This window comes from Salmo salar, chromosome ssa17 (genome assembly GCF_905237065.1).
Source record: "Salmo salar chromosome ssa17, Ssal_v3.1, whole genome shotgun sequence".
Lineage (NCBI taxonomy): Eukaryota > Metazoa > Chordata > Actinopteri > Salmoniformes > Salmonidae > Salmo > Salmo salar.
In genome coordinates, this window is record NC_059458.1 from 11,267,911 (window position 1) to 11,294,472 (window position 26,562).

A 26,562-nucleotide genomic window follows, 5' to 3' on the forward strand; every position below is an offset into this window, starting at 1 on the left:
ATCCAGTCAAATAAAACAGTTTGTGTGACTTCCTGTAACATTTAGCACAACAATGTGATATGTGACATGTGTTATAACAGTGATATGATAGGGGATAACAGAATATAGACTTGCCTCACATTGTTGGAATGCTGTATAGTATAGCTTTGAATGAACGTGAACCTTTGAGGGTCTATCATCTTCTGTTGACTAATGAAGGTTGCAGATTTTGATTGGCTTTGTTTGCTATTGGAGCCACAGCTATCTCTACTCTGCAGCTTTGGGATTCCCCAAAGAGAAGGGACTGGAGAATATGAGAAAACACATAATGTGTGACTTCAGCAATTTCAGAAAGGCGGCTTTAAAAAGTATTTTCTTGACTATGGTTAAAGCTTTTTTTGTGCAACATTGTGGTTTGTCCTCAGTAATCTGTTCCGCAGCCAATCAACTAACCAGAGCCCTTTTATTGACCCCTTGTGTGGAAGTCAATACACAGGGAATTTGTTTGTACTGTTGCTACACAATGTGTAAATAAAATGTTAATCGAGAGGCTTAAACACTGAGGCTTGATTAAATAGATGGATGTCTTTCGATAATCTCAAAGATTCAAAATTGTAAAATTCAAATTATTTTCATTTCAAGTATGATACGGAAAATTAGAAGTCATTTGACCAGTTTAAATTGTATTCCCCACATTTATTGTGTAACTGGTAATATGTTTCAAGTAGATGCAGTATGTTTATCTAAAATACTTTCCCCATCATTTAAGGTGGTACTTCAACTCATATTTCTTGTTTTAGAGGCTGTTGTGTGACAAGATAAAACAGTAATTCAGATGTATTCTTAATGTCTGTTGTGGCGTTTCTTCATCACATTTAGACCCGACATGTTCTCTGTTTTGCTGTAACACACATTTCTCTTGGGGAATTTTTTTGAAACCCATCTCTCTCTCTCTCTCTCTCTCTCTCTCTCTTTCTCTCTCTCTCCCTCCTTCTCTCGTTCTCTTCTTCTTTTCAGTTAAGAATGTTGTTGATTGCACTTCCGAGTTTGAGGAGTTCTTCGCTAAGCGTAGCAAGCTCCAGGAGGAAAGCCTGAGCGAGAGCCACAGCCACGTGGTCAGCATCGCTGAGTACCTGCAGCGGGGCGACACTGCCATCATTTACCCAGAAGCACCCGAGGGAGAGGAGCTGTCCCGTCTGGGCACGCCCGAAGCGTCTGAAACAAACGGCCAGGAGGAAAATGGTAAGAATCCATAGACCAGCCAGGGAGGGCAAGGACAGAACCAGGGACAGGGGCTGTATGTATGAAGCGTCTTAGAGTAGGAGTGCTGATTTAGGATCAGTTTTGAATTTTAGATCACAATGAATAAGATTACACGGACAGGGGTGAGCTAGGGCCATATGTTTGAAGCGGTTTAGAGTAGGAGTGCTGATCTAGGATCAGTATTGCCGTTTAGATCACAATGAATAAGATTACATGGACAGGGGGGGAGCTGATCCTGCATCAGCACTCCTACTTTGAGACTCTTGCTACATAACGTCCCCAGAAGAGAACAGAGCAGCAGTGGTGTGGCTGGACTCTTCTTCGGTGTCTGTGGCTCAGTGACATGGGCAGCTGTTGGTCTCACAGATTCTTCACTGGATGCCTCTGTGTTTACCTTTGGTCCTTCAGTCTTTAAGCAGCAGCAGCTGCCAGAGGTCTGAAATAAGATAGTACACCTCTCAGACCCCGGGGGAACAGGGATTGAATTAGAATGGATTTATGATACGTACTTCAGAAATTATGAAAGTGTGGGAAAAAAAATTGTATTAAATAAGCCACTTGAAAGCAATTAGGCGAGGGGACTATGGTTAAGGGGAGCAAGGAAGGACGAGGGGGGAGGGTGGGTGAAGGTAGTGTTCTTAAAAACCAGGTCAAGGTGCTTTATTTCAGACTGACATTTGTAAAATATCAGTGTGAGATTAGATATCATGTTTAGTTTGTGTCTTAAATCAAAAGTCAAAGAAAAAACACAATTGCTTAAGATAAAAGTATGTTATACAACACATTCTGAAGTGTATAGGTCAGTTAAAAGCTAATTCAAATTAGTACGTGTGAATTTTCACATGTCTTAGTATGTGATATAAAAAAAAGGAGGGGCCAGAGTCTGTGTGTGTGTACGTGTGCGTGTGCGTGTATGTATATGTGTGTGTCAGGGCATGGATGCCAGCCTGAGACGATGGTACTCTGTAGAGCAGATTGCAGTGATACCTCCCATACCATTCCGGGCAGTACGCCCATTAGCTGCCATTGATTTGCTGACCTTTTGGACCGCTTTCTCTCCCTAACCCCCCTCCCTTTCTCCCCCCCCGTCTCCCCTACCCAGACCTGCCACCTGGAACTCCAGATGCTTTCGCCCAACTGTTGACCTGCCCCTACTGCGACCGGGGTTACAAGCGCTTGACATCGCTCAAGGAGCACATCAAGTACCGCCACGAGAAGAACGAGGAGAACTTCGCCTGCCCCCTGTGTAACTACACGTTTGCTTACCGCACTCAGCTTGAGCGACATATGGCCACGCACAAGCCCGGCAGAGATCAGGTGAGGATCATATGCCGTCGTTTGTTTTGGGGGGGGGTTACACTTTTCAATCACTTTCAGGATCATATGCCCCTATCACTTCATTTCTAATGTGCTATGATCCCTTGGAGGAAATTATATAATTTTGATTGGCAGTCATTATTAATTTTTCATGACATTTTGAAGATGCAGATCTTTTAATGGTAATAACTTTAATTGAGGCCCTAAATGGTTTTTTGATGGCCCCGTCTGATATGATTTTGCCGTCTTATGTTCACGATCGAATGATTATGTTAATTTCCAATTTAGACATTTTATCTGCTCCTCAATTTCACTTCAACTAGTAGATTTTATGTTCTTTAAAATCAAGCGTTTCCTTTATGCAGTACTATGTCATACATTCCACCATTTACCTTACATTGCGTAAAAAGAATCAACATGTACACTTATTATTGAGTCTCACTCACTCTCAATGTATTTTTTTTATACAAACTAACCTGGGAATTTGTTGGCAATTTCCATGCATCACATCCAACTCCCTGTGTGGAAAAAAAACACCTTCTATTCATAGACGTTACATTTGCTTGCCAACCATGTTTAAAAATAAGTGAATCTGAACAAAACCGGTAGTGACAAGTTAAGTCCTCTTGGGGTAAAAAAGAAAGAAGAAAGAAAGTAAAATATGTTGTGAAGTTAGTGAATCATTGTGTCATCGCTTACAGGCAAGTCCCAATCCAATGTCCTGTGAGAGCTGTCTCTACCTAGGAAAAGATTCCCTCGCCATAAACACCATACAAAATTCTTAAATAACCTATAACTCTCCTTATCCAATTAACCAATCAAGAGAAAATGTGTCATTAATACGAGCCAATAATATTTGAATGCCCAGCCCATGCGTCCCGACAACAACATCCAACATCCCATCCCTAACCTTCCCTGAGTCATGTAGGATAGCAAGTCCCCCTCCCCAAAAAACACATTTGCCGGTGTTGCTGCCATTGACAATTAGGGTTAGAGAATGATTTTATCTTATTGGCACAACTAAAGTTTACTGCGGTCCTCAGAGGGAAGCAGCGGGAGCCAAAGCAGCTGTTGCTGTTTGTTTATGCAACTCAGCAACATACGAGTGGTGGGGTCCCTGACTGGCGCTTGGCGGCCCCACCGACAGACAGACCCACTCCTGCTCGATCTTTGAAGGTTGCTGCCGTTTGAACAATCCTCCCTGTGTCCTCCCTTACGCCATCTGTCTCCCCAGGAATGTGGGTAGAGTCAGCACACCCCAGCAGTTGTCAGGCTGGATCAGGACGCTGGCTGCTTCTTTCTGCTATGCCTGCCTGCGTAGCGAGTGCTGCTGAGAGATCTTTTGTATTGCCTAAGCATTTAACATGTTCACCTCCCACTCAGAATTAATTGTGCACGCCTGGTATGCCCCCCGTTTACACGTACACTGTTATTGTTGTTGTGATTACTATTATATTAGGATTTTTAAACAGGCAGAGGCCTCCCCCTGTTTGAATTGCAAATTGGAGGGGCTGCAACTGATGTTTACCTTTGAACAGAGAATCAAGGCCTAGGCCCATCCTATCCAGCATAGTCTAAGATTATTAAAGAGACGTTTGAGGATTCAAATGATTAGTGGAAATCTGTTCCAATTAAGACATTTCAACATTTATGGAAATGTAATGTTTCTTCATGTATAATTACTGTTGTATGTAGGTATGTGAAATACAGGGAAGGACTTCTTGTGAAATAGTCAGAATATCTTTTGAGTGATTACCCCAAATTAATAAGATTAGATTGCTTGTCTCTAATGAGGGGGAAACTATATTAAAAAAGAGCCCCTTTCATTTATTTTATTTTATTGGCTGCCAAATTCTAAAGGCATGCTTCCTGGGCTCGAGAGCCAGGAAATGAAAAGGTATGTGATTCCCTCTGTTATCAGCGCCACTCTTGTACTCTCTCATTGGAGTTGGAAGTAGAAAGAGGCAAGATGGGCTGTGTAGCAACGCGAGACATTTGGCTTGTCGGTCGATTGCACCGAGGGCTGATTGTGATTATTTAGTGAACTCTTTTCCCCCTGTAATGTTGTTAGCAGAACTCATGTCAATACCTGCTTCTTTCTCTATAGCACCAACTGCTGAACCAGGGGGCTGGCAACCGCAAGTTCAAATGCACAGAATGTGGCAAGGCCTTCAAATACAAGCACCATCTGAAGGAACACCTGCGGATTCACAGTGGTGGGTAGCAAGGGGGCCTGTGCACTCCTCTTTGAATAAGCATAACCTTGATTTAAGACTGCGGTGAACTTCACAGGGTGTACAAAAATCGATTGCCTTTTTCTTTTCTCTCTCCCACTGTTCCAATGGATGACTTGAGCTACTTTGTTTCCTTCTATCTGCCAATCTCACAATTGAGCAGTTCAGTGTTTACACTTTAATTTGGCATTCATTAAAGGTGTTCATTGTTGATACATTCTCCCTTAGCCCACTTGTAATTAATAATTGAGAATATGTGTGTTCATTATGCCATTCTAAATGTGTTCATGGCAGATCTTTTTAAAAGTATATGTTGTCTCTTTCAGGTGAGAAGCCATATGAATGCCCGAACTGCAAGAAGCGCTTCTCCCACTCAGGCTCCTACAGCTCTCACATCAGCAGCAAGAAGTGCATCGGCCTTATAGCAGTCAACGGGAGGATGCGCAACAACATGAAGACAGGCTCTTCCCCTACATCAGCCTCGTCCTCCCCCACTAACACCGCCATCACCCAGCTGAGACACAAGCTAGAGAACGGAAACGGAAACGGCAAGCCCCTGGGCCACCACCAGGACCAGAACAACCACCACCTGAACATCAAAACAGAACCACTAGACTTCAACGACTACAAACTCATGATGGCCTCCCATGGCTTCGGCGCACCTGGGCCCTTCATGAACGGAGGGATGGGGGGAAATAGCAGCCCGCTAGGGATCCACTGCTCAGCCCAGAGCCCCATGCAGCACGTGGGGGTGGGGATCGAACAACAGCTCCTTGGTTACCCGTCCCTGAGCAACAACCTGAGCGAGGTCCAGAAGGTGCTCCAGATCGTGGACAACACTGTGTGCAGGCAGAAGATGGACTGCAAACCGGAGGAGATCTCCAGGCTCAAGGCTTACATGAAGGAGCTCGGGAACCAGATCGAGGAGCAGAAACAGGGACTGACGTCACAGGGGGGTCACCAGGTTGGTCTTCCAGTCGTCAGCCATAACGGTGCCACTAAAAGCATCATCGACTACACATTAGAAAAAGTGAACGAAGCCAAAGCTTGTCTCCAGAGCTTGACCACGGACTCAAAGAGACAAATTAGCACTATCAAACGTGAGAAATCCAACCACATGCTAGATTTAGGTACAGAGGATAAGATGCATGAGAACAACATTATGTTTACACCCTTTTCTTGCCAATACTGCAAAGAAGCCTTCCCAGGTCCAATTCCCTTGCATCAGCATGAACGTTACCTGTGTAAAATGAATGAGGAGATCAAGACAGTTCTCCAGACTAGTGAGAACCTTATGCCCACAAAACAGGGGATGTTTACTGAGAAGCATGCCCTCCTGCTCTCGTCCATGCTGTCTGAGAAAAGCCCCATCAACCCGTACAAGGACCACATGTCAGTGCTCAAGGCCTACTTCGCTATGAACATGGAGCCCAATTCAGAGGAACTACTGAAGATCTCCATAGCGGTCGGCCTTCCTCAGGAATTCGTCAAAGAGTGGTTCGAGCAGAGGAAAGTCTACCAGTACGGCACCCCAAGAACTCCACCACTAGAACAACAACGAAACAACCATGCAGATATAGTTCTAGCCGCAAACAACCATAACCACGCTCCCACTAAAGACTCAATGGCAGCTAGATCCCCAGTGTCCCTGATCAAGTCTAATGACCGTGACCGCAACCGTGACCACCATATCATGTCCCCCTCCATTGCAGAGCTCCATAACAACGTCAACAACTGTGAGAACCAACTCAGACTCATGAAAGCCAACACGTTCAGTGGACACACCAAACACATGGGTGACCACTCCAAATTGGACCACCTCTCAAGGAGCAGCACACCTTCTCCTTTGAATCTTTCCTCCACATCTTCCAAAAACTCCCAGAGTAGCTCATATACTCCAAACAGCCTGATGTCTGAGGACCTGAATCTCAACATGAACCTGTCTGAACAACCACTGGACCTGTCACTGCCAAAGCTCATGAAGGAGCCCAAACACGCCATGACTGTGAAGAGCAGACCTAAACTAAACAGTATGAACCACCATGACCACTCCAGTGTTCCCTCCCCACGAGAACACTTCGAAGAGCCACTTAACCTGGCCTATCTCAAGAAGGAGTTTGAAGGCAGAGGCCAGAACCACCTCAATGGAGACTTCAACAAAAGCACCAGCCCCTTGTTCGGGATGAACCCCTTCGGTGCCAAACCGATGTACACGTCGCTTCCGCAACAGACCGCGTTCCCACCTGCCACCTTCATGTCTCCAATGCAGGCCAGCATGCCTGGGCTGAGGCCATACCCAGGGCTGGATCAGCTGAGCTTCCTACCACACATGGCCTACACTTATGCAACAGGAGCAGCTACCTTTGCTGAAATGCAGCAGAGGAGAAAATACCAGCGAAAGCCTGGTTTCCAGGTAAATAGATAAGCCACTTGTGGTTTAGTTTTTAAGCCTCCGGTTTATCCTCTCCCCCCCCCCCCCCTCTCTCTCCCCATCTTTAACCCCTTTCTCTCTCTCTCTCTCTCCCTCTTTCTCTCTCCCTCCATCTCTAACCCCCCCACCTCTCCTCTCAAATTCTCTAAAATGATCTGCTCATTGTGCCACTAATTAAAAGGTACTCTAATGAGCTCAAATGCTCACCTGCAGCACATTGAACCAGGGAGAAAACACAGTCAGGTAGATAACCAGCTGTCAAACGAGCCTGGAGTTGTTCAGTTCTCCAAGCAGGCGTCATTAGCGATATCAGCATATAATTGCTGTTTCAGAAGAGGTTATGATGTGGGGGATTCAGTTGTTGCCAGACTCCACCGTGAATTGTCCTTACCGCAGAGTGCAGGCAGCATCACATCTCCAGCTGTTCAGTGTAGTCTATTCCAGAGTAAAACATAGACTACATACCCTTTAAAATCAATCTGTCTCAGCCTAGTTTATTTCATTTTTTTTCCTTAGGTGTTTTGTGTCGTGAATTGTGTGAGGGAAATAGTGTACATGATCTGTGCAATAGGAAAAGGGTAAGCCCTGGAGCTGCACACAGCACAGAGGATCTGACTCCAACTCCAATTCTCTGCCACTTTCTTGTATTTTTATTTTAAAGAGATTAGCACTCTAAAGCCAAAATGAGTTTCTACATGCAGGTTAATAATGCACAGGCTCCATGTTCATTCCCACTGAATGCTGAAGGCTGTTTAACATAGAGGGAACCATTTTGATAAAAAAGTATTAATAATGTTTCCTATTCTAAGTTATTAAATTAGATTTTTTTTAAATACAGCTACGGGCATTTAGCTGAAATTGATGGCGGAATGATAGTAGCTCTGTTCTTTAAAAACAGTGTAAGAAAGAAAATGTCCCCGCCAAAGGAATCATTGTCAGACCAGAGCGATCACTTCTTAATGAGAGCAATGGTGCTTCTCAATATTGGTCATTTAGAACACCTCTTGATTTAATCATTAGGAGTTGGAAATTAGAAGAATATGACAATAAGCCCCGCAAAGGGCTTTCTCTTATTATTATGACCTTCTAATGTAATAATATTTCCCCCAATTCATTTAAGTCTATGCCTATCGGGTTCATTTTCCCTTATAAAGAACAGATACATATAGAATTAAAACTCTTTCATGTATAACATTAGACTGATGTGGATTCAAATATATGGAGATTTTTTTTTTTAAATAACATTCAGGGTAGATTCTCCACCATTACCATGTAGCCTGCCATTTATATATTCATTTGTTCATTTACACCTGAGCTCTGTATTGGAGTGTTCGTAATTAGGTCAAACAGTAAGTTCCGTTCTGTCTTTCATTCAGGTAAACATCAGGAGGTACTGTACCTGTACTTAGCTGACACGTGTGGATTGATAAATGTGTCATTTTCTAGGGGGAGCTGCTAGACGGAACAGCAGATTATATGTCAGGACTGGATGACATGACCGATTCAGACTCCTGTCTGTCCCGGAAGAAGATCAAGAAGACAGAAAGTGGTATGTACGCGTGTGACTTGTGCGACAAAACATTCCAGAAGAGCAGTTCCCTCCTAAGACACAAATATGAACACACAGGTATATACTGTTCTGGAACACTTATTTTACCCCATTGCTTTTATTTCTAATGTTTTGTGTTACTAAACCCTTTCAATTGTTTCATTTGGTTTATATTCCCACTTCTTTCTTGCTTTGTTCTTTTTCAGTTGTATGTAAATCGAGACCTAACTTGTTTCTTCATTGACAGGGGTGAGGAGATATACTTACTAAAATATGTAGAGCAAGACATTACGTTATCGGGGTTATGCCAGAAATACCTTTCTCTGAATATATAAGCTCCATACTTAAATCAAAATGGGGTAGGAAGTTCCTAACTAAATGTTGTGTCATTGCTTTGCATAATGCATGAGGGCACTGTCTGAAGTAAATGTCATCCTTGGCCATTTCTAATTATATTCATCACATGCTACTTTATTAACCCTATTATGATGTACAAAACACACTAAGCGTACCCACATATATGACTTATAAAGAGACTGAGACAGACTGCTGACAGTATCACTTGACCAAAACGGTCCTTTGTTGACTATTACTCTAATCAGCGATAGATCGGTTTAACCCATCGAACATTTGTGTGTTGATGACATTTTTGGATTATTTTTTTACACTTCTCACAATGAAACTCTTTCGCTGAGTTGCGTCATTCTTTACACACATGACTATATGCAGCACGCAGCAGAACATGCTTGATGTAGCCTGCAGTTGATCTGGTTGTGGTATTAGTAGGTGTGTGTTGCAAGAACGACAGTTATGGAAGGTGTCGAAGGCACTCCGGGGCTATTTGTGGCTAGGAATTGGCCAGATGTGTTGGTGTCTGTGCTTGGTGGCACAAGTGGTGTCACGAGCTGATTGAAATGCCAAAGGAGAAACTCTGTCTTATGATTTGTGTCAGATAGACTGTTATATTTCCGGATGTGCTGAGGTGTAGTAAATTCAAAAAGGGGTGCAACTGTCCCCAACTCCCCACCCCATGATATAAACCATGACCAGCCACCATTGCTGGCTGCTGGGGGAGTTTTTATTTAGCCAGATCATTTGGTAGCATGATGTAATGAAATTTCACTCCATCAATGTAGGGCGGCTCGAGTTTCTCGTCTCACACTTTTGCATTCAGGGTATCCCATCTTACATGGTGAGTAGAGTAGAGATGAGTCCCAGTATAATTGAGGGACAGAGGCGTCTAGAAACTAGAATGATTCTTCTGAGATGATCAGGGTAGCCATAGGAGTCTCTTGTTCAATTTTCATCTCCTATTTGTTTACTTATTTGTCACAGCTTTCTGTTTGTTTAGTTTGCGATGGTTTATTTACGTTGCATCCATCAGTGTGGCACTTACGACGAAAATAAGTGTCTGTGATTCTGTTCCTCCATGCTTTAGCGATAGGAGGGAATTTCATAATGTAAACACGACAGACCCTGTGGTTTATTTAAGCTGCTTATCTCCTCATTTGGAATAAACAAATAAGTTATGACACGGTTAGCATTGAAATTGTAATACTAGTTCAAGTTGCTTCGTACCATTCGAATCATCTGAATGTACTTTTAGTTTGTGTTTGTTCTCCTCCTGATGTTTATAATTGTGTGAAATGTAGTAACAAAGTAGCGAGCTGGAAAACTCATGTCTGCTTTCCTCTCCCTTTGTGTCTCCTCAGGTAAACGGCCACACCAGTGTCAAATCTGCAAGAAGGCATTCAAACACAAGCACCACCTTATAGAACATTCACGACTGCACTCGGGCGAGAAACCGTACCAGTGCGACAAGTGCGGGAAGCGCTTCTCTCACTCCGGCTCCTACTCCCAGCACATGAACCACCGTTACTCTTACTGCAAGAGGGAGGCAGAGGAGAGGGAAGCGGCCGAGAGAGAGGCCCGGGAGAAGGGCCACCTAGAGCCCACAGAGCTACTATTGAGCCGGGCCTACTTACAGGGCATGACTCCTCAGGGCTACCCCGACCTGGAGGACCGCGAGGGCATTCTGAGGGAAGGAGGGATGAACGGAGGAATGAGAGATCGTCAGAAGGAAGTTGAAGGAACGTACGCGAAAATAGGACGTAGGGAAGAGGATTTTGAGGAGGAGGAAGAGGAGAGCGAGAACAAGAGCATGGACACAGATCCAGACACGTTGCGGGATGAGGAGGAGAACGGAGAGCACTCGATGGACGATAGTTCGTTGGACGGGAAAACAGAAACCAAATCGGATCACGAGGACAATATGGAGGACGGCATGTAATAAAACTACTGCATTTAAAAAGCTTCCCATCTTACTTTTCTGTTCAGTATTGTTACCTGCTTGGTTTTAAACGCTGCTGTGTTGAAGCTGTACATGCACGTGCCTGAAGCTTCTAGGAAGCTTTGAATTGAAGGACTCAAGGGGTGGTGGTTGTACATGTCTCCAAGGAGACATTGATTTGAAGTTTGGTTTTGGGGTGGGGGGGCGGTGAATTGTGTAAGAAGATGCTGCATTATGCAAAAATGAATAAATGAATCCTTTTTAAAAATTGTACAGTATTAAGGCCTAAAAATATGTGTGGTGCTAACATCCTAAAAACTCTGTGTTCCATAGTCTTTATAGCACAAACTAGTGACTTGTACAAATTGCACTTCGCTTCTATAATCACTACAAAAAGAATAAAAAAGTATTGCCTATGTATATATTTATACAGTGTTGAATAAAGCAGTAGTGTCCACGCTACAGTCCATCAGTTGTATTACTTATCTTTCACTTAATGTGTTGTCTATAGTTTTGCCCTGTCGTCAGGCCAGCTAGCCACACAGTTTTAGGCCTCAGCATTTCTCTGTGAAGGAACTTAACAGATATTACCTGTTTGATTTTAAGATACTGAAGTCTTAAAGAGACCTTGAAATGAAGGGAAACGGTTTTGGCAGTACAGTACAGTAGATGGAAGGATCATGTGAACAATGAAGGAGAAAGCCTTTGTAAGGTGTTTTTGATAAGAAAAAGCCTTATATGCAAACCTTTTAATCTGTGTGTTTCTGCAAGTGCCATCCTTGTATTGTGTGAAAGGAGGGTGACACATGTTACCTCTTCACCAGCTTCGGTATTAAGAGATAGCTCACCTTGATCTTTCAAGCACCCATGTCAGTATTAGGACACTAGGCCGCAGCTCCTTAGTTTACATATGTCTGTGCAATTTTCAGGTTTATTTCATTAACTTTTGTCAGTATTACACCAAACAATTTTTTGAAACATCAAAATTGCATTAATTTTGTTTGTAGGTTGAATAACATTTTATTTATGTGGCCCATTTTATATTTCCTAATTTTATTTATTTCATACTGTAGTGTACAGTATTATAGTTCTTCAATATATAGATATATTTTAGTAAAAATGAACTTGGCGTTGATCATTGGGGCAAATTTTACGTAAAGAGAGCATTTATTGTGTTTTGAAACATTAATTGTGAAATGCAAATTTTCAACTATAATATTTTGTTTTATTTCCTTTATTTTCCAATTACTGGAAATTCCAAATTTGGGAACTTTTATACAATATTGTGAAAACACTGTATTTTTAACTAAAAAAATTCCACTTTCTTCATCTTTTTTTTTTTTTGGCAAAAAAAATGAAGAGGGACTGTTAAGATACAATGTATGATACCATGACTGAAGAAAATCTTTCCTGAAATGTCTTTGTAAAAGTATTATTGAATTTTTAATTTGTAATTTCTCTTGGAAATGACCATGCTCGAATAAAAGTAGCCAAATTACAAAACACAAATGCCTTATGTTTACATTTTTTCGTGCTTTTGTAGCAGTGCTCGAGAACCATATAACTACACCTGTCACTCAGAAAAGGAGTCGTCTGAAAGTAAAAGACCCACATTCCCCCAAAATTGGGAGTTTGCCTCGTATGATTTCAACTTTTCACATACTGAGTCACACAATAATTCAGTATTTTTATCATTATTTTCAATACTTTTATAACATTCAATAGACTTAATGATTGTTTAATGACAATCACATTACCAAGAGAGGAAAAAAAGCAAAGAAACAAATTCAGTCATTAAAATGAAAGGTGGACGCCAGCTACTGTAAAAGTACTTTCGTGTGAAGATACTTATAGCTATTAACCGCTCACACTGCATATGCAGATTCAAAGCAACATCAAAAGGCTAAGATGAAAGAGAAAAGGTTGAGCAATGCCAAACGCAGAGCATGCTTTGCATATTCCAATTTTCATATTGATCCTGATGCCATCTGATCATTCGGCGCTATCTCACAGATAAAAGGGGAGGTCTTAAATGATTAGCCATTGAATTTAACCATCTACTGTTAACTGTTGGGAGGATAAAAAATGCAAAGCTTCCACAGAGATCAGAGGTAAGGAGAAGATACCTTCAAGGAGGATAGAACACTCCAGGTGGAAAGTATTTGACACGTTCTAGTACCCTTCTGCGCCACAATAAAGAAGATCATGACGTTAGGAGGGAAGTTGTACTTGTACTGTTGTTTGTTTCGCCCCAGTCAATCATTTTGAAGTAAAGAACAATTTCCTTTTAAAACTTCATTTGAAAATACTTAACCAAGCTAGTCGAATGTTTGGGAGGAAAAAACACCTAATGACAACATGCTGTTACAGTAACTCAATAATGTCATATTGCTGTATGTTTTGGCCAGATTGGTGGTGTGTTTGGAACATATGAACTCTGATGATTCATCACTGGTTTTAGGTATAGACTCAGACATTAAGTGTAGATTTTTCCTTCAGGGTGTGCAATTGCATCCATTGAAATCTCCAAGTCTTACTATGGTTACATTACTTAATGTTGTCATTGGCTCAACACATACTGTACCTCGCTGACATATTATATAGGGAAACTTTATGGCCCTTGGCATTCCCAAGTTCTCAGATGAAAAGGAAATTAAAATAGAAGTGTGTACCACTGAACTGAATAAAAGGTATATTCAGTAGAATTAACTCTGAATAAAGGATATGCAACTTATTTCCAAAACGTTTAGTAAACATATAGCAAAACAAATAAGAGGAGGTTGATGTAGGATCCAGGATATATCCAGGGTAAAAGAGGTAGAGAGGAGAGCTCAGACTTTTGACCTCATTAAATTATTTACATATCCCCATATGCTGCCCATATCATTCTCAGGGCGTATGAAGGACGGCCCCTGTGAAGAAGGCCCAGACCTGGCACTGGGAGAGAGAAAGTTCACAGGCAGGCAGGCAGGAGAAGCACAAGTGACCAGTAGGGATTAGCCAATCAGAGTGTCAGAAGAGCAGCCAGCTGTTAGCTGTTCAGTCTGGCCCAAGCAGAAAGAGACCCAGAGCAGGTGGTGCACCAGTGTGCCAGTGGTGGGACAAAAACAGACAAAAAAATGATGATGATAATAATAAAAGAAAATCATCCAACCAGACCTATATCCTTATTGAAGGGCAGAGTCTCGTGAAGTGTGTGCTCCAATGCACTGTTGAGAATGATGGCAAGCCAAGGAGTTCTCAACTTTTTAAATGTGTTGCATATCATGAAAGGCTACACCATCTGCGACAAAGATGCTAACACACATGGATTTCTGCCCGATGATGTAAAATACTCGATTTAGCAAAAGGGCTGTAACTCAGGCAACTTCACCGACCGAAAATTCAACTGTAAATGTTTAGTATGCATTGATCACAATACATGATTTACCAATAACATACAATTCTGACATATTTCAACATTATCTCATGTATTGATTTCCAAGGTAAAGTATCAGGACAAGCAGACTGAATACTGTCACTCTCAGTTGAGGGGGTACTAGAGGTCCAAGCATGCCCGGCCTGCATTCCCTATTCTGATGAATGCAGCAGGTGCAGAGCGGAGAGGAGCCAGGCGAGCAGTAAAGGGCACAAAGACAACAATGCTCTCCAAAATCGGAGGGGGTTGGGCGTTGTGTGGAGCAAAGACCCCTGCATAGACTTTTATTATTTTGCATGTATTATTTGATGCACTTGTTCACACCCTAGCAGCATAGTTGACGTGGTATGGAAAGGAGGCATGGCGGGAAAAGCAGGCGTTGTATGTAAGTAAGCTATTTAGACTATGTTGCTCTTGTGATATGGTGAGTTGGACCCTTCCTCCACCAGTCCATCAATACACTCTCATACCATAGCAAACCATTGCCCTACATAGAGAAGGCACACTGTTGTTGAGTCAATGTTACACATTGATACAGTTTTCAGGGAGTTTCACGACCAAGGCTTCCAATCTTTCTTTCTTTTTTGTTTGTTTTTCTTTTCTTGCAAATCAGTCTGCACTGTTTATCCATCCATACTTTCTTTCACCTCTTTATAAAAATCCCCATCTCTCTCTCTCTCTCTCTCTCTCTCTCTCTCTCTCTCTCTCTCTCTCTCTCTCTCTCTCTCTCTCTCTCTCTCTCTCTCTCTCTCTCGGAGGGGAAAGTGATTATGTGTTTTGCCAACGCGTTTGTGGAATCTTTGATATGCACAAACACAGATTCTAATGCAAAGCAACAGCGGCTTGGGCTGACGGGTGATTAGAATGCTGGATCATGGCTGTGTCTGCAGGGCCTCAGCTGGGTACAGGGAACATCACTCATTACACATTTCTCGGGGACTTTAATTCGTGCTAGGCCCAGCATGCCGGTGTAGGTGTAATCATATCTATTTAAATTACTGGTCAGTTTTGGCCGACGACAATGATAATCTCCGATGCCATAGGATAGGAGGATGGGATGATTCCGAGTTGATTAATCTATTGGCCAAAACAAAGTGACACTTCTTTAACCTTATCAATGAAACGGTTAACCACATGATCCCCTATCCATATAGGGTGATTAGGCTATAGCCTGGTTTCTGAAAGCTAGCGACCACCTTCAGGGTTTTCTGTACAAAACTTTACCAGGGATATTAATTTCAATGGTGCACAATACTCCTTCACAAATTACAGTGATCCTTTCAAGATGGGCACATGCATTTTTTATGAAAGGCATCATGCAAATGGTGGATGACTGCCTAGACTTTCATATCACTAATATGTTACTGTCCTCTTGACTTAATTAAACATGGTCCCCACTATTTTTGACAGGAAAATATCTCTATTTTAATTAGATACTTCACCACCCGACAAAAAAAGGACGATGTAATTCAAAGTACGGTTCATGTAGTCATTTAACTCTCGCAAGACTCATTGTCTGCTTGCCCTCCTTTCGGATGTCAAGCTATGATTTGTACGCAGCTTGAATTATAGTAAACAGGGTATTGTTAATAGCTAGAATGATTGAAGCTCAAATGTTCGTATGGCCTCTCTAACCCCTGTACAACGTTTAGCGCTGGCTCTGAAGAGGCCATTGGCAATTAATTTATGAGGTTAGTACATGGTAGGTATATGATTATGCACGGTGAATAAGACCCTGAGTTAATGGACTTAACACTGTTTTTACACTGCACACTCTGGAAATAGATAATTATGCCATTGAGGGAGCCAAACCTTTGCAGCCAAAACCTTTTTGTTGGATTGAAATGTATGCAATTTCACATATATGTAATTTCTTAAAGCAAGCATTCACTCCTATCCTACTGGGATTAGGCCTAATTATATTAAGTGTAATTTATTAAAACAGTTCATGAACTACAAATTATACTTAAAATCACTCCTTAATGCTCTTAACAGTAATTAAATAGCTTAATATCTCAAGAAAAAGGAAAGAATATAACAAACATTGTTGAGATAAAGCACTTTTTGGGAGTACAATTTCATTCCATGGACGTGTGTGTATGCTAGCATTGATAATATCACATAATTATCATAAATTCGTTAGGTTGAAGTGGCTATCTAATACAACTACACGCTTCAATAAAATAAGTCTTTAGAGCACATTGTCCTGTTTGAGGGAGAGTGTATGATAAAGTGTAGCTGGGGACCTATAACACTGACCAATTATGGACTAACATTGTTATCGCTAAAGAGATTGATGTACTTTTTGATAGAGACGGACCGAAAAGTAACTTTATTAACTGAGCTGCCTATCTTGTAAAGGCAGTCTGTGTCTCTCTTTTTTTTTTTTGAGATAGAGACAGTGTCATCTGCTTGTAAGCATATATAAATATTGTACTCAAAGGAATTCATTTCAGTCGTCTTCTATGGATGTCAGTGGAACAAACCTGGCTGATAATGCAGAAAGTGGTGAGGCTGGTGAACGTAGTAATAATCCCCCAAGGCTAATATGTATTTCCTAGCGCTCAGCTCTGTGAGCAAGAGAGATTCATAATATGCATTTGGCTCCCAATAAATAGGTATTTTTCCTTTATTTAATGATTAGCTTTAGTGTGAGGCCTGCACTTTTGAAGTGTAATGATACTTGACTCATGCTGCAATAGAAAAAAGGGTCCTCAGTCATTCTTTTGCTTTGAAACCTTAATCTGCACAACATTTAAAGTTGCCTCCCCTTTATGAGATCAAAGACCCCCGAGAAATAATTATTCAATCATAGGCTGTTACGTAAAACCACAAAAATGGTATTGTAAAAGTGGGTTTTTTTCACTCTAAAAGGAAGGTTTTGAGGTTGTAATACCAACTTATTCACTGGGTATAATATTATGCATACTTCATTTGCATGTCATTTCATGTGGTTAAACTGTATTTATGTAAAGGAATGAATTCTATATTTTGTCTGCCAGGACATGCAGAAAGCCTTTGAGTAGGCTACTAGTACTAGATCATTAATTCATGGAGGGTTTGTAAGGTGGACACCTGTATCACTAACCTGCAATATCTACAGTAAATCTTTCTTCTAAAATATACTGTATGTTTCCTTCATGTAGAGACAAGCTTGACTGGTTGTCAATATCAAGCAGGTTCTGATGTAGGGGTGTAAGTTTATTTTTGACCTATCTTGTATGAACCGTAAATGAGACCTAGTTGTGGTGGTGAGCGTACATCATCACTAATCACCTAGAAATATGTGTGGACAACAAGAAGAGGAAGGGGGGGGGGGACATGATTTATTTGATAGAAAGCCAGACCCCCTCTGCTTTTCTCACATGTAATCATCTCCACATTTCCACGGGAAACGCTAGAGATGGTTGTGTGGGTGTTGTTTTTTACTTCATTAAAACCAGGGTTTGTGAATCCCAGAGACCTCTCACGCCAGAGACTTGATTCAGCACTGAACCATTTCAAAAAGAAGTTGCTTGTGTCTGTTAAGACTGGAGTTGAGTAGAATGAGAAGATTGTTGGGAAGTGCCTCTGTGCTGTGTTTGTGCAGGGTTTGTGCTGTGTTTGTGCTGTGTTTGTGCTGTGCCGAGGGGGATACCAGAGCAAAGTGGGTGGTGTGGCCCACCTTGGCAGCCGCTAGCTATCTGCAGGGACCAGGCTGTACCGCTGTGGCAGCTGAGATTGTTCTGTGTGTAACAAAGCCAGTCTTACTGTAACTCTCCATGTCTATCCCATGTGTAATATGAGACATGACCTTCCAGGGAACACTTTTAATGGGATCCATCCATACACGGATGATGCTCCACAGCCCTCTGTGTGTACCGATGCCTTCAAATGAATACATTTACACAGTTAAGACAACATCGCATACTTCTGTTTCTGCTGTCTTCGAGACATGCACATTAAATTGAGACATGATAACTTCCACAAGAGGGACTACAGCTGAATAGATAGACAATGCTGGTTTTAGATATTTGCTAGTGAACTATCCACAGTATGTGGATTTATAATAACACGGCATCTATATTTTCAGTGAGTAACGTTGCTTGATTAGATGCACAATTTTGTCATGCTTACAATGTTGACGTGTAACTGTTGAATCCAATCATGTACACACTATCTCTCCGGGGTACTTGATTGTACTGCTGACATCTTTCAAGCGGAAGTTAGCCAGTGAGTGGACAGGAATGAAGTTTGTTGAGTTGAGTGTCTCCTCCATCCTTCATTTAAGTGATCAGTGGAGCTTCAATCTGCTGTCTCCCCTGAGAGGGACTTTAATGGGGGGATACTTCATCTACTTCCTCTGGTGTCCTATGAAGGCATATCCTAATTAGCCCTGTGGTGAGATTGCATCACTGTTGACTTCTGTAGTGTCAGGCCCAATTGGGGATGACGTAGTGGAAGGCCGCACTGCCCCGTGTGGATGGGTGGATCGGGCAGACAAGTGGGTCAGACTCAGGACTGGTCAAAGTGACGATACATGGTATGGCAGTGATGCCATGGCGGCGTTGACCCATTGGAGCCATGGTCAGGCAACCTTGTTTCCTGTCTGCCCATATACAGGGCATGCATACCCATAGGGCACATGAATCAATGGTGTGCCAGCTTGATAAGGGTGATCCGTTTGGTTCATGCCATCTCGTTGGACCTTCTATCCGCATAGGTTGTAATTGCAAGGGCAGTTTCTATTACAATGACCTTTCAATGATTGGTGGAGGAGATTTATATTCTATACTGTAACTCTGGTCATAGGTGGTATCATAGTCCTACATAAATGGTTATCTTTTCTATCTTGTCAAAGGTATTACCTTCATGGTGATAAAAGTATTATTCGTCCAAAAGTTATTCTTCCAAAAATGCCGGATATCTAGTTAGGCTAATATCCCAGTTTAACAGTTTATCTGGACATATCCAAAAGGTTTATACATACACTGAGTGTACAAAACATTAGGAACACCGTGCTACTATTGAGTTGCACCCCCCTTTCGCCCCCAGAACAGCTTCAATTCATCAGGGCATGCGCTCTACAAGTTGTCGAAAGCGTTCCACAGGGATGCTGGCCCATGTTGACTCCAATGCTTCCCACAGTTGTGTCAAGTTGGCTGGATGTCCTTTGGTTGGTGGACCATTCTTGATACACATGGGAAACTGTTGAGCATGAAAAACCCAGCAGTCTCGCAGTTCTTGACACACTCAAACCAGTGCGCCCGGCACCTACAACCATACCCCATTCAAAGGCACTGAAATCTTTTGTCTTGCCCATTCACCCTCTGAATGGTACACATACACAATCCATGTCTCAATCGTCTCAAGGTTTAAAAAGCCTTCTTTAACCCCCTTCATCTACACTGATTGAAGAGGATCATAGCTTTCACCTGGGTTCACCTGGTCAGTCTGTCATGGTAAGAGCAGAGTTCCTAATGTTTTGTACGCTCAGTGTATATACAGTACAAAAAGTGAATCTGGTAAACGTCCAAAGCATCTTCAATTTGTTAGAACAACAGGCTTTCTGCAAGCCAACGATAGAATACAGGCTATCCATGAATTCTGGGAATTGAGTTGTCAGAAATAGAATCCGAGCACCGTACAACCAACCGAGTCTGATCGCTCCGAGTAAAAGTGTGCCGAGCACTCGAATAGTCTTGAGAATAATGAACTTGAAAAGATCCTCTTAATTTTCTTTCTGTTATGTCTCAGAAGGGAGACCCAGAAGAATTTAGAATTCCAGTCAGAGGTAGGCAATGATTAGATTGCTATGCCCAATTCTTCCGACATTCATCTCCCATTCCTTTAATATGTAAATCGTAGGTATGCAAAGATCTGATGCTTTTATTTAAGAGATATGTCCTCAGGCGATAGTAGTATGCTTCTAGGGAGAGCTCTGTGTTGCTATGAAATAAATAGCTGTTGAAAGGATCACATGAGTTTGTATCTTAGAAGATGAAAAGCTAATTGACATGAATAATTTATTGTGATGCAATACGTTATAGAAATCAAACAGTGGCGGAAAAAAAAATAAAGCAGAGTTCAAATATTTCATTATAAACCAGGACGTCATAATATTAGAATATTCATACGAACAAACAAATTTCCTTAGTGATGCCGATGTAAGATAGGAAGGGTGCAACAGAAGCCTGTCTGACTTTTTGCTCAAATAGAATGTCTGCATTGTAGAATATATACTGCAGATATATTTTGGACATTTTCTGAAATTACAATGAAAAATGATACATGTACCTCCTTTAATTATACCGCCTGCTATAAGCAGTCATAAGAACCCGTAGTTATTTAGAACATGCTTCATTGAGAGGGGTAGAGGGTTGCCACAGTTTAACCGTGAGGTTAATCCTTTGTTAAAAACTTGATCTTCTCACTTCCCATAAATGACACTAATAGCATCATTAACATGTAGGGTTTGCACAAACACACACACACACACACACACACACACACACACACACACACACACACACACACACACACACACACACACACACACACACACACACACACACACACACACACACACACACACACACACACACACACACACACACACACACCCACTGTAGTGGACGGTCAGCAGGCCAATGATGTATGGAGGCAAATTCCATATCTCTGTTGGCATTGTTCAGCCTGAAGTATTCCACTCTAACGGAGGCCTGTTGGATTTTAGTACCACACAAAGGCTTCCCTTATTACACTGAACTTTTGACAGCGCGGGTTGTGGTCTGCAGTGGGTGAATACTTGACATTTCGGTGTGCTGACCTACTCTACTTTCATTTGCTGCTGTACTGTATATATTTATTATTATTTCAATTGTTATTATTATCTATTTGTATTGTTTTATTTCACTTTGTCCTGCATTGTTGGAGCTCGGAGCACAATCATTTCACTGTACCCTGTAATTATATCTGCAACCCTGTACATGTGAATATTGAACTCTCTAATCTCTCCTTCCTTCCTATATCTCTCGATGCATGCCTTAACCCGTCTGTCCTGCCCCCTATGCCCCCATGAGCTTTGTGTAAAACAGGCCTGCAGATTCTGTGTGTATCCTAACCCTTACTGAATATTTGTACGATAAATGCTGCTCCAAGTTCTTCTTGTGTCACGGAATTTCATATGCATTATTGTGAAGACAGACATGTTATACAGTTTGTAGGAAAGGTTATTCTGATAATCTTGTCCCATGCTTTATTTGGCATTTATCAAGGTCTTGTACAGCATGAGTATTCCCTTTATTCACCTAAAGGTTTGTATACCTACGCTTATTGTAATTCACCAAATGATCCTGTATGGTTTGGGGAAGTGTGACATAAATGAAACAGATTATTTGTGACATGGGAATATCTGAGGCATTCACTTATACTGTTTATCAAATGAAACGGTTCTCACACCTAGACAACGGCATGTGTAGAACTCATTGTAACCTCTCGAAGTTAATGCAGGTTCGAAGCCATACAATCTCAAACACACTCGTAGTTATTTCATGTGCTGAAAAACTGAAACTCCAAAACAAGATATGAAATTGGGCATATGCAGCCTAATAAGACCTCTCCACCGGACTACATTGAGTAGTCAAATGTTGGAATGAAAAGAAAGCCTGAGCCTTTGAATAAAGAACTACATTCTTATTTAGGAGGTGAGGGGCTGACAATGACTACCCCTCGCGCCGAGTTGAGCCTGAGAGAGAGCCAGACTTGTTCATCCCTTGTTATACCGTTAATGTGTATGATTTAAGGGGAATTATGCACATCTCAATGTGCCTATAAATGATATTATTCATGCACAGGTGCTGCTCTAAGCGGCTTCTGAATGATAATTAAGATAATCTTTTCTTTCTCTCTCTCTCTCTCTCTCTCTCTCTCTCTCTCTCCTTTCTCACGGATCCACTTTGTTCTGCAATAGCTCCTGTGTCAATACCTCGCAAGACGTACGGCGGGCCTTTCCCTCAGCCATTGTCTGATTTTTTTTTTAGCACAAAACCTCCACTAACAAGTGAGACCACATTTATGTTTTCCCCTGAGCCTCACTGTATTCTAAGAAATATGTGCCAAGTTGAATTAAAGTCACCAAAAAAAAATGTGCGGCTGAAAAACTTGGTGAGAACGTTCCCCAAGGAATTGAAGAGAAGATGAAGTAGTTTAAATTCTATAACATGAATATGAAGACATTAAAACACTTTGCATATGATAATCTTTTTCTCTCCTTTTTTCTTGGAAAAGGAATATTATTCCATTTTGAATGGTTTCCAATGTTTGTGGATATTTATCCAGTCTTTGAACATAGTGAAAGGAGATCAACTCTTATTTTTGTCTCACTTTCGGGGCATGACAACTGTTTTGCGGGTTACTATTCCGGGTTTCTATTCCAAGTTTGGAGTTTGAGCACAATATTTTGAAAAGGAAAGTTTGAGCAGCGTCTTTTGTTGTTGATCACGACAAGTCGTAATTGCCAGTGGTGGCAACACAGTGTATGGAGGTATGAGCTCCTAACTTGACTGGGAGGGAACAGTCTTCTTTATTGGGACATCATGAATTCAAGGATGGCCAGTAAACTCATGCATTTTTTCCCCCCCAGTGAGCACCTGGCACATTGGAATAACCAGAGATTAGCTACAGAAATAGAGCCATGGCCGACAAAACAGTCATTTCCATAGTAACTAATAGATGTCGTAGTGTCCCATTATCAATTATATTTTACGTAATGTACTGTAAGGTGAACTAGAGGGATACATGACCTTTTAATAAGTTAAGCCAACTTAATTTAGCCTACCAACTGAACTTGTGTTACGTCCTTGGCTGGTCTGTTTTGGAATCGTAAGACTGTTTGGTAGAGGGAGAGAGGAATACCGGCTGGCTGCTGAGGAAAGCAGTGAGGGATGATTACCGTTGCTTATAGAGTGCATATCCAGCTGTATCATCTTAGCACAGCTCCTTGTTTACAAGAGTCATTTCAGAGGAAGGCCATATTTAATTAAGTTTCCCTTTGTGTGCAAATGAGTTGTTTTGTTTGTCTTTGGTTTAGTTTGATTTGTTGTGTGTTTTGATGTTTATTCTTTTTGGTAACCACGTGTTGTCTAGCTAGCTAAGGTAACAGTAAGGCTGGGTGGTTGGATGGCTGGATGGTTGGTTCTCCAGCTGGCTTACATTCCCAGGCTACTGTCACATCCTATTGCCTCAAATTAACACAGTTCTAAACACACAACACGCAACAAAACATTTACACCGTTCCTTTACCGTATGGACTGTTACACAGAATGTCGACTAGCAATCATTAGAAGCAGTATCAATTTGATACAATTTCAGAATTTCCGTTAATTGTGTAATATCAACGCATCCTCCAAAAAGGATTACATTCAAATGCATTGTCTTTGTAAACGGATCCGAGTTAAAATGACATCTTCGTTTCTAAAACACATAGGAGCAAGGACGGAATTAGAGTAACAATAGTTCTCTCTAAAACCTTCCTTTCGAAATGACACTAAATGATATATATTTAAACCATGCCTTGTGGCTATGGCATGCCCTGAAATGTCTTTAATAAGGATCGGGGGGCGTTAATGGCTGGTATAGCTCCAGTTTTAAATTAGAAATAACCCAGCAGAGTTCTTGACTTATAAAAAAGGTTAGAATTAAATACAATTAATTCATCTCAATTTCCGGTTCTGAATGCGTATGGATCTGAGAGTAGTTAGGAAACAGATTATTTGATATCATTTTAATTGTACTCCCATAGAAACCCATAGTACAACGACAAAGCAAGTGCTATACATTCTGCAATAGTAAACTAATTTGGATTCTCTTTCTTGTCTCAGCGTAAAACTCATTTTGTTCAACCTCTTTATGTTTTAATCTGATTATAACCATCGAAGCTGATAGGTATCTCTAGTTATATTTGTTATCTGTTTCCTATTTCGTGTACGGTAGTTACTGATTGTACATAGTTTGTGCGAGCCATTTTTGAATGGTCACAGGTGTAGAATTGTTGCCCGAGGGGGACACTCCTTAATGAGCAGCAAATCACTACGAAATTTGCAGCGTTCGGCGGAGAAGAGAACTCTGAAATACCCAGTACCTAATTAAGTTCATTCACACCTGTCAACAAAACATTCTGAAAAGTCTTACATCTCAGATGAGTGTGTGTGATGAGGGTTGTCCTCTTGCACCTGTTATTCTATATCATAAAAGAAATATCATCAGAAGGCTTGATAAGATGAAGACCAGCCACATTGAAGTAAATGTGCAACTTCTAGGATTATTTTTTAGCAAGGCCAAAGATCAAGATCAAAATACATTAGATAGAGTACAAAAGCACTTGGATAGGAAATTCGTTCCTTCACCAAAAGTCTTTGTTCCTTCAGCAAACCTCAGTCAATTGAGTTCTTAAAGTCACTGGGTCTAAACCTTAACCATACAGGATGTCTCAGACTATTCTTGGCAGGAAAAGGTAAAAATAGAGAAGTTTCATCTGGTTTGAGTTTACGGACTACTTGACTTTTTCTTTTGTACGTGGGTCCTAGGCTTTTTGATTGAAGCTCAAACGGACCAGGAAGTGCAAATAATCCCTATTCTGAAGATGTACAGTGATGTGATTGTGTGGCAGTAGGAATGGCTCGTGGGCTCACCACATTAAAGGCCTTGCAGAGCTACAGATGAGCAGGGACTGGGTCAAGTTAGGGAGACCGAGGAGCTTCAAAAACTCATAGGTTTGCCTTTCACATTGGAAGGGTCTAGATGTGCATTTTATTAATAGCATTCATCATACTGCTGAGTTTTTTTTTGGGGGGGGGGTAACCCTTTCCTTTGTTCTTTAATTGCCATGATATGTTGGCTGGTCGATGGAGGAAAAGCGAGATACTATGTTAAAGCTGAAGAGCAATAAATTATACTTTGATCGGCTATCAGGGAAACAGAGTTCGGGACAGGCATCTTGTCAGATTATAGTTGTTCATGTGCGAAAGAAAAGTAGACTGCAGAGATTCAAAAATGAATTTTTTGTTTTGATATCATTGTGTATGATGTTGTTTTTGGGCAGTTGTGTTACTTGTTCGTTTTGCTAAAAGTAATGCCGGCATTGTTGGGTCTGGTTTTAGCATAATGTGGTGGACTTCCCTTTGACTTTCATTCCAAATACCTCAGGACTTCATCTGCATAATCCCACTCCTCTAGCGGAAGGACAGCCAGTCAATTCCTTCGCTCCACCTTTTCCTTTCCAGTGTAAGTACAGTAGCCTACGCAAAATAACCTTGGAGATGTTTTCCTTATGAGGTAGCTCCAGATGTAGGGACCTTAGAATCACATGTAGCCGGCCTACATTAGCCTAGATACCATGTGTTCTATAATGTCAACAATATTAGGCAGACCCTTCTAATTACTTACGTAATTCTCAACTTTTTTTCTTTTTTAAATAAGTATTACTGAAACATGAAAACACTCAATTACCATAACAATATTGCGGCTTTCAAGTCGTCATTTTATCCTTTGTGATTCAAAAGTTCATCAGTATTTCAGAGGCTGATTAGCATATTATTATGTGAGTGGTGCCCATCATTCTTCTGCTGTACATATCTCGCTTTTCTCCCTTGTTTTAGAGAAAATCACCATTTAACTGCAGTAATTCCTTTCAGTAGACTCTTTCCAATTGGTAGTCATGGTCTTTGGAATGGGATGGGCTTTTACTCTATATACAATCCAACACTGTAAATCCTTGTCAATCCAAAGTCAGTGTTCCATGTTATCAAGCTAACAAAAACAAATACACAGCACAAAAGAACCCTAATGAAAATGTCATAATTGACTGTGTTTAGGGGGACTCGATCATCAGTTCTGGCTTGATTTGAAGACATAATCTGTCTTTGGCTAATGCCAGACATCTTTACTAGTGGGTACACATGTTAATAAAGTCATAACCTCTTAGCTTGTTATGCTCATCTAATGTACTTGTAATGATTAGGTTATGAAAGAAGCTGTGCTTTATCATTGTGTTGCACAAGAGTTGACAAATCTTAAGACCTTCAACTGGAAATAATTAGTATC

At 41.2% G+C, this 26,562-nt stretch overlaps 1 protein-coding gene across 7 annotated transcripts in view; it reads left to right on the forward strand.

The window, feature by feature from the left end:
• The window catches only part of LOC106575232 (zinc finger E-box-binding homeobox 2), a 76,719-nt gene extending 64,147 nt beyond the window's left edge, over positions 1-12,572 (forward strand). For 5 of the 7 annotated variants that reach the window (XM_014151610.2, XM_045698790.1, XM_014151608.2 and 2 more), the window contains 6 exons: positions 997-1,221; positions 2,345-2,559; positions 4,667-4,775; positions 5,120-7,206; positions 8,671-8,851; positions 10,486-12,572. In XM_014151610.2, coding sequence (XP_014007085.2) covers positions 997-1,221; positions 2,345-2,559; positions 4,667-4,775; positions 5,120-7,206; positions 8,671-8,851; positions 10,486-11,063 — 3,395 coding nt within the window. In that variant the 3' untranslated portion in view covers positions 11,064-12,572. The remainder of the gene's footprint in view (positions 1-996; positions 1,222-2,344; positions 2,560-4,666; positions 4,776-5,119; positions 7,207-8,670; positions 8,852-10,485) is intronic. The other 2 variants (XM_045698792.1, XM_045698791.1) reach the window with 1 other exon arrangement.
• The last annotated feature ends 13,990 nt before the right edge of the window (positions 12,573-26,562 follow it).